The following is a 9,029-nucleotide window of genomic DNA, read 5'->3' as shown; positions in this document are numbered from 1 at the left end:
TCGGCGAGATTGGCCACGGGGAGATTTGCCATGGGGGAACCCCCGCTGGTTGCTAGCTGGTCACTGGGGTTGGCACACACCCTCCCTAAGGTGGCACTAGTTGCCCATGCTTCTCAGGAGCTGATCCAAGACCCTAGAATGTCCTTCCAAAAGAAGCCCAGAAAAATAAGTTTCCCTTACTACTTCCTCTGTTGTTAGCTACAGGTACTGTGATTCCACAGTAGAAACACCTTGATAGAGGAGCAGTCACTCCCCTACACACCAGCAGCTCTGTAACACTTCCAACCATCATAACATAGTGCTGAAAAACATGTACATTTATTGACTCTGAGAACTCAGAAAGCAAACCACAAGAAAAATACAGGATAACTGAAGTGAGGATGTGTTAGTTATAGTATTTTAATTCACTATAACGTTGTTAACCCTAAATCAGGTTTCTGTGTATTTACTTGCAGACAGGTGTCTTGTCCAAACTTCAGTCTCATCGTTCCTGAAGCCACATCCAAGTTTTTCCCATTTATGCACTGAGGTTATGAAAGAGTTATGGGAAAATCAATCTGACCAAATTTTGTTTTTTATGATAAATCACATTTTAAACTTACACTACTAATACTTGAGAACTTCCCTTTAAAAATCCTCATAACTGCTTTAAAATTAGTAAAAAGAAAATGAAAAAGAATGTCAACAACTAAAATGATTCTCTCTTTAAAATGTTCACAAAATATTTTCCTTATTAGTCTAACTGTGGAAAACTGCTAAGACAACAGTAGATGGAGCTATAGGAGTCTTAAAAATTATTGGATTCTATGTGGTGCAAGGCACTGTCTAGATCTGAAATCAAGCATGTATGCGAAAAGAGCCTCTGTGATTATTTGTTAAGTTATAATTATTTCCTACAGATATGGTCAAAAGGTTTTTACCACTATATACATTTCCAGCTTCCATTTTGCAGCATCGGGATGCCATCAGTCTGGTCTTGGATTAAGAAAAAATATGTTTTTCCCAGAAATGAAACATATATCCAATGTCATAAATTAGCTAACCTTAGGGGAAAGGGGTGCAAAAATGTAGGCAGCTAGTTAAACACTAACCTAGTTTATAAACAAGAAGTACTTAATTATAGGTTTGCTTTAAAATCCATACAAAGTGAAACAAGTATTGTCTTAAAATGGCACACATGCCAATGCTAAGTTAGAGATGGACTAGATTACTTGAATTTTTTGTAATTATAGGGCATTTTTATGTAATTAAAATATGTAATTTATTATAGGGACACTGTCTAACCTGGTTATTTGATTCAAATGCACTGCACATGTGGAACCATGTGTTCAAATTCCCAACACCTCTTCTCGTTAACGTTTTTTTCCTCTCAGTGAACTTCAGTACCTTTCATCTGAAGCACTATGCTTTGTAGTCAATGTCTTTTCATAGCAGGCAAAGAGCTCTTTACAAGGAAAGAGGAGCAGAAGGCTCTAAGAAGTCTCTAGGGATCATGCCATGCAGACACAATTTTCCAGGGGAGTGCCTTAATGGTATGGTGATGTAGCAAATCCCAACTACTTCATGCCAGTATTCCTTAGTTCTCACTTGATTCAGATAAATGGAATGGGGTAGATTAGTTTTCATTAGTCTGACCTGAGCTTGTGAAATGATTGTGTATAAGCCAACTCTACCTAAGTTCACCCCTGGCCAGAAGATGAGATGAAACACTTCCACTGGCCATTACATTATCGAATTTAGGCTTATGATTTCTCAACAATTAAGATATGTTTAAGGTAAGTAATCTGCTAACGGAGCGTAGGAATGTTGTTGCCTACCAAGTTACAGACATTTTCAAGTTAGACTTTGATGTTACAGACATCCGGCAGCACAAATCATTTTTCAGACATTTAACGTTCTCAGTCCCTCACAAGCAGGGCTTTTGTAATCTTTCTAAGGAAAAACATTGGCAAGGCTAGAAGGAGCAGATCCCAGACTTCCTCTGCTATAGAGAAGGGTCTTTCTGTAAAAGGCCTTTCAGGTTGAAAGCTATTATAAAATATTGCCACAGCAAAACCAAGAAAGGGTATCAAGGAGTGGGGAGGGAAGTGTCATACTGTTAGCATCCTTTCATGTACCCATCTTGCTTCATTGACTGGGGCCAGCTTCCTTTTAACTTTAATTTAAAACAGATTTTTGATGTTTTGAGTAAGTGTTAGTGTGGGAAGATGATGAATAAAATGATTGATAGGACATGGTTTGCAAATTCTGTCTTATTCATCACTATTTAGTAAACTATGTGAGGAACATTAATTCACTTGCCCTGCTAACTATAAAAGGTTTAATTCACAGCAAGGGTCCAAAATTACCAGCTGATAACCTCTTTGATAGTTGGAATTTGAAAGATGCTATTCTAATTGCATAGAGAAGGCAAATGACAAGCATGCTGCTTCAGAAACTTCAATACACTTCACTTAGGATTTTCTAGGTATTTGCTTCTGTGGTGCTTTAACCAAATTATACCCGATGTAACTATTCAGCATTACTCTTAAATTACATCAGCGCAGGAAGGAAGAGAACCCCTCTGCATCAAAAGATCTTTTTAATGTCCTCATCCAAAAGGAGTGGACAAGTATGCTGACAGACTAGTTCATTCAGGGCTGTCCAACTTCTGAGTGGCCAGGGGCCAAATGCCCTGTAGGCCACACCAATGGGGGTTGCATGGCACATGAATCACACCAGTGCAAGCCACAGGCCCCTGGGCTGCATACTGCACTGGTGCTGTCCTGCTCCACTGCAAGCACGCCCTTTCCCCACACTGCATCGTTTGTGTGGGCACCCCAGCCTCAAGGAGTTTCCCATCCATAGGCTCCCTCACTGCATCATGCTGATCAGGGGCCACAGGCCAAGGGCTCCTTTAGCACTGTGAGCTGTGCTGTGTTGCACCATCCCACCTCCTGGAGTCAGGGCAGAAATTGGAAACTGGAGAAGGGTGGGGGAGCCCAGAAAACCTGGCTAAGCCAAAGCAATAGGAGGAGCTGCAGCTGGGATGGAACACAGGGACCACACATTAACCACTCATAGGCAACCAGTTGGAAGCCCTGGCCCAATTCAGGGTCCCTAGAGTTCAGATATTTGAATTGTATTTGGAAAATAGTTGTCTGGAACCCTCTTTTCCACTTATTCCTGTGTTTCTCTAACCATTCCTTTCTCCAGGTTTCAAAGTCTTTTTTTTCTGGTTGCTGTCCCTGGAAACCTTGAGGGAGGTTATGGGGCTGAATGGGTGTTCCACCTTGTAGAGTCTGAGAAGTCTATACTGACATTGACAATTACTATTAATTTAGGTGGGGAATATGCACAAATTTGGAGGAGATAAAATACAGATACAGTGATGGCCTCTCTCCTTCACGTTCTCTGCTTGTGAAACTCAAACTCTACAGAAGATCTGCAGAAAGGGAAGTGGAATAAAGAGCAGGGATGGGAATCCACAAGTAGAAGGAGAGCATGAAGGGCACAGGAGATGCTACCTTCATATTTTTAAATAATATTTGTTAATGATCTGTCAACTCTCTCAATTGTATGCTCTTTATCCTGTTGGGAACTTCACATTTTATAAAGTTTGAGTTGTTTGGACAAAGTTGATTCATATGGGTATATCTACACAAAAAAATTAATGTGAAGCAAAAACTTTAGAGCAGTTGGAGCTGGGGTAAACTGCTTCTGAGCACAGCATCTACACATGTGCCTAGGACAGCAGCAATTTGAGCTGGGGCAGAGCAGGTTTGAGCTGGCAGGAAGCACAGGAAGGGGTCGGCACCAGGTGGTGGTGGAGGGGCTGGCTGGGGCACAAAGGTGCAGCCATATGGGTAGGCAGCGGGCAGGAGTCTGACCCCCAGCTGGCTGGGCTGCCCAGGTGTAATCTACGCTTGCAGTCACCAGCAATGTGTGTTTTTCGCTGCACTTAGTTACTCTGCCATAAGATAGAGCTGTCAGGGGGTATCCCCAGCGAGTCCCTCACAGTACTATTTTACAGCAGAGCTAGTTAGCTTACTGTGTCCTAATACTAATACTGTGTCCTAATACTGGTGACACTTTCCTGTGGATCTAATTAATCTATTCTGCCATAAAGCACATGTGAAGATGCACCCACTGTATCAGTGTAACATTAGTGTCAATGGTGTTAGAGGAACTGTAGATTAAGAGTAAACCAGTGGAATTTACAACAGCCACTTCTCCCCATTGTGTCCAAAGAGGGAGGTGAAGTGACTTGCTTAAGGTCACATGATGTTAGTGGCAAGGCAGGGACTGGAACTCAGGTTTTCCAAGCTAGCACCTTTACCACTGAGCTGCTCTTTTGCCTCTAGAAAGATTGTTAATTACACTTGCCAGATTTTGGGGGGTTTCTTCATTCAGTTAAGCCGAGTACACATGCCCCTCTCTCTCTCTCTCTCTCTCGCTTGCTCTCTCTCACTCTCTCTCCAGATTTTGCCTGCACTTTCCTGACTTTTTCAGATGTGGGAGCCTGTTGATACCGGATTATATTTCCCTTTCTATCCAAAAGAAAAACCAAGGACATGTGGAAGGTGTGAAGTTCTTAATTATTAGCAAGACTGGCATTTTCAGAAATTCATGTTCACTTCATTAAGAATTAGCCATTATTTTTTAAAGCTATTGAATCTTACTTTATACACTAATGTGGACAGCAGAGCTCAAAAGGCCATACATAATATTGATGTAAAGCGAAAGGCCATTCTCATTATCAGGGATCCTAGTTTTCCTTGATAAAAAATTGCAGATTCTCTGATAAAAACCCAAAAATCCATGGTTAAAATGAAAGGCTGCTATATAGAGAGATGCTAGTTGAATACAATGTTTTCTTGATACATTTACAATGTTAAAGCAATTTGGAAACCTACTAGTCCCTCAATCACTATAATAAAATAAATTCTAAATACCTATACATTTTGGTATTTTATTTTGAATTTTTATGAAAGAAAATCAGAGCTTCCCCTGCTGCTGTAGCTAACAGAACAGAGGTCCAGGCCCCTCACTCCAAAGCCACAGCCCCCCCAGCCCTGCTGGTGCCCCTCACTCTACCCCACAACCCCTGCTTGTGCCTCTCACCCCCCACCTGCAGCCCCCTATCTGGGTCCACAGCCCTCTGCCCCCCACAGCAAAACCCGAGCCCTGGCTCCCACCCGCAGGAAGCAGCAGCTGCTGCAGTGGAGTAAAGTATGGAGCCCGGCTCCTCCTGCCCCCCTTCCCCCCTCTCCCTCCCCACTTCTTCCCCGCTGCCTGTTGAAGCTACCTCGTGCAGCCCTGCACTGTCCTGCCATGCTGAGATGCACTGGAGGCCCCAGGGGAGGGCAGCAGGTTAGGAAGCCCAAGCCCGAGCCTGCATCAGCCAGCTCACTCCTGCCCCTGCCCTGTACATAGATCTGGGGGGCACACATCCCCCCTGGTCCCCCTGGGAGTGTAAGCAGCAGCGGGGAGCCAGCCCCCACGCCCCCAGACAAGCTGCCCATGGCTCTGTCTTGCTCCCTGCTGGGGCCCTGTGGTCATGCATTGTAGCTCCTATCCCCAAGTTCACACCCCACCCCAGGCCCAGCTCCAGCCCTGCCCAACTCACTGCTTCCCTATAGGGGCCTGAATCTCCCCCACCCAGACTTACCTGTGGGAGCTGCTTTCCAGACTGCCTGGCAGCTATGTGAATATACGTACACACGGTGCCCCCTGCCTGACCACCCTCCTCCCACTCCCGCCCCTCGCCCCACAAGTCCCTTGCAGGCTGGAACTCAGTCAGGCTGCAGAGAGCTCTTTGCAAAAGTGCAAAATCCATCATTTTCTCTGTTTAAAATGAGAAATCTGAGTTTTCCTTGGGTAAAAGGGGAAATCCACGTTTTTCTCCATTTTCCCATGAGAAACAGAAAACCCAGATCCCTGCTCATCATATAAAAATTAAGAGTACTGTAAGAGGAAACTGAAGTATTCTTAGGTTACGAAATATGTATATTATGTCCATATGTTCAAAAAGTCATTCAAACTGAACATAGAAATAAAGGGCATGTCTCATTTCAAACAGAGCTGTTCCTCCATTCTAGCAACCTTTTTTACAGTGAAAGATATTTTAGTCATAGCTCAAGAGCTAATGACATCAATCAAAAGACAGATTTGACACCTATTTTATTTCCCTCACTTAAGTCTTCTGCATTGTTATAAATATTCAATGCCTAAATATCCAATGTTTTAAATCCATAATGCATTTTCTGATATTTTGGTATGTAAAGTGATATAAAAAACATTTATTTTTAAAAGTACATTGAAGATTTCAAAACACATCATTTCTAGCATCTTTCATAGAAAATAGACCCTAGGATTTTTTATAAATCTTCATCAGATTCTAATCATTACACATCTGCTTCATAGATGCTTGTGGTGCCATCTGTAAAAAAGGGCCAGTGTCAGAATTTCCTTAGCCATTGTTTTTCCACATGGAGAATTTATGGCCTATGTTGTAATGTTAAAAACACCGTGACCTTCTTGTGGAATCAGGAACATCACAGGGTGTTGGCACTTGCAGCATTATACTTCAACTCTTCAGCTTTTTCACTTTCTGTTGTTTTGGGGAATGTTAGAAATATCCAGTACATGCAGTTTGTCCTAAAGGATAGTAACACGGAAAAAGACAGCTTCCAGAAGCAGAAGGTTTGCCAGGATAAGAACTTACTATAGAATAAATCACTTGCAGCTCCTCTGTGCTGCAAGGACAGTAGTAATCTAGTAACATCCAAAAAATGGACGATTAGGATACAGGATGATGCAGTGTATCTTCCAGCACCGAGAGTCCTGTTAAATCTGTCCTCATCCCCAACAGGAACCTAAGGTAAAGCTCTGATGGCACATGATGAATTCTTCTAGGTCAGTGGTGTCCAACTCACTTGACTCCCCAAGCTGGATCTGGCCTACAGGCCATATATTTGACGTAGGACAGTCTGCAGGTGCCCCACAGGTTTTTTATTCCTCTTACAGCTCTGTTGGACCTTGGCAACTATATCTGCCTCAGACAAGAAAGAAACCTAGTTCATATTAAACTTATGTATATACTACTAGTGAGTGATAGTTCAGGGACAGGGGGAAAGGAAGGTGATCCTACTGTTCTTATGCACAGTCATCACTTTGTACAGTGGAATTATCAGACTAGGTAAAACAAATGTGTGCATAAATCATTACAGGATTGGTTCTAATCATTTAAAAAGATGTTACTGAAGGCAAAATAGATAAATATTCAGATACATTCACCATTCCTGCATTATTTTGTTACTGAACATCATCAGAAGCAGGCTCCAATTCTATGTTCAAGACAAGCAACAGTTGTTGATGAAATTTTCCTCAACTGATCCAATATTTTTATGTTTTGATCAGGACAGATGAACCTTAGACCCTCAGCTATATCAGCTGGCTTTTGTGGTACCTTTGATAGCAAACCAGAAATTCTACACAGGTTCAGCTACTTTTAGGGAGCTTTAATTAATTATATTACTGTATTTACTCAAATACAAGACAAGGTTTTTTATCGTAATTGGCATCAGGGAAAAAGCCCTTCACCTTATAGTTGTATACAAGCAGTTCTCACTAAACACATTATCTGTTATTAAATTGCTGCCAAAAGCGGCATGTGCTCAGCAATGGAAACCAACTATGAAGCTGATGAAATGCAGCCAACATTGAACATGACTGTAAAACACATGGTCCATATGGGGCAAACATGCTGATGAGAACCTTTTTTATTATTTACAAATTTTATTAAAAATATACTTATCACCCTACACTTACAACACTTCACATATTGAGTGTCCTTATTTTATCAAAATACACATTGCAAAAAAAACTACTTATCCAAAAACATACAACTACACATATTAAACCATTAAACAACATACAATATATCCCACAAAAAACTCTTACAGAACTCTTTTTCTTCATTAAAAACCCCATGAAAAACTGTTACCTCAGTAACCAACTCTCTGCCCCTCCCATCAGTCCTCTCTGTTGGTTCAGTGAAACAAGTGTGTCCAGTCCTTTTTCCTCCACTTCTTCTCTGCCTCTTCCTCTCTGATCTTTTCCTTGTCCCAATCGATGTAGTATTTGAGTCCATGCTGCCCCATCTCCAGGCACTCTCTTTCAGTGAAAGCCAGCTCCTTAAAAATATAGAGACAAAGACAACCGCACCAGGGTGCAGGGCCCAGGACAAATCAGCCTGTTCGGGGTCTGGACATAGCAGCAGCAGCAGGGGCAGGGGGAGGTGGCGAGCAGTCGAATGTGAAGACAGCCCGGCTCCTTGAGGATCCCCAAAGCGCAGGGCCCAGGGCAGTCGCCCCAATTCACACCCCCAACCCCCACCATGGGATAGCCCTGCCCAGAGGTTTCTTACTTTCCATAACCTAGTTTTAATACATGCTAATAAAGTCCTTAATAATGCTTCATCCAGTCCCTTTGGTACGAGTCCATATAGTGTCATCTCCCATGCTAACAATAGGTTTATTTTGGTGACTCACAGAAAGCAGTGGACTCTTTCCCACACCCATTATGCATACTCACACTCCCAAAACATGTCTCACAATTTCTTCTTCCCTGCACCTCTCCCTTGGGCATCTTGATGAGCTCATCAAGCCCCATCTGTGTCACACCTTTCATACTGGCAAGATATTTCTTACAATCATCTATGCAAGGTCAGCATGTTCCCTTTTTAGTTCTTTACCTGCTACCATTCCTCACACCTTCTTCACTTGTCCTTCTGTCATGCAAGCCCTTCTGGATCCATGCACTAAAGCTTCAACAATGTGATTTCAACCCTGATAAAGCTTGGAAAAACAAATGGAGTTCACAAGAAGTCCCAAATAAACATCTTGCAATAGATCCAACACAGAAGGTTTTTGGTTTTGATTTGCCATGACTCCATCCTTGGCAAAATCTTTGAGAAAATCATCAAGGCTCACATTTGTGAGAGCCTGGCAGGACAAATTATGCTGAGGGGAAACCAGCACGGGTTC

The 9,029-nt window shown here is 42.5% G+C and overlaps 1 protein-coding gene across 1 annotated transcript in view; it reads right to left on the bottom strand.

Annotated features, from left to right (window-relative positions):
* Positions 1-7,772: 7,772 nt before the first annotated feature.
* VEGFD (vascular endothelial growth factor D) overlaps positions 7,773-9,029 on the bottom strand; it is a 58,898-nt gene continuing 57,641 nt past the window's right edge. The window contains exon 7 of the mRNA XM_019529284.1: positions 7,773-8,177. Coding sequence (XP_019384829.1) covers positions 7,907-8,177 — 271 coding nt within the window. The 3' untranslated portion in view covers positions 7,773-7,906. The remainder of the gene's footprint in view (positions 8,178-9,029) is intronic.

Source organism: Crocodylus porosus, unplaced genomic scaffold (genome assembly GCF_001723895.1).
Source record: "Crocodylus porosus isolate Cpor-Errol unplaced genomic scaffold, CroPor_comp1, whole genome shotgun sequence".
Lineage (NCBI taxonomy): Eukaryota > Metazoa > Chordata > Crocodylia > Crocodylidae > Crocodylus > Crocodylus porosus.
Note: the sequence above shows the minus strand (reverse complement) of the source record. Positions and strands in the feature narration are given on the sequence as shown.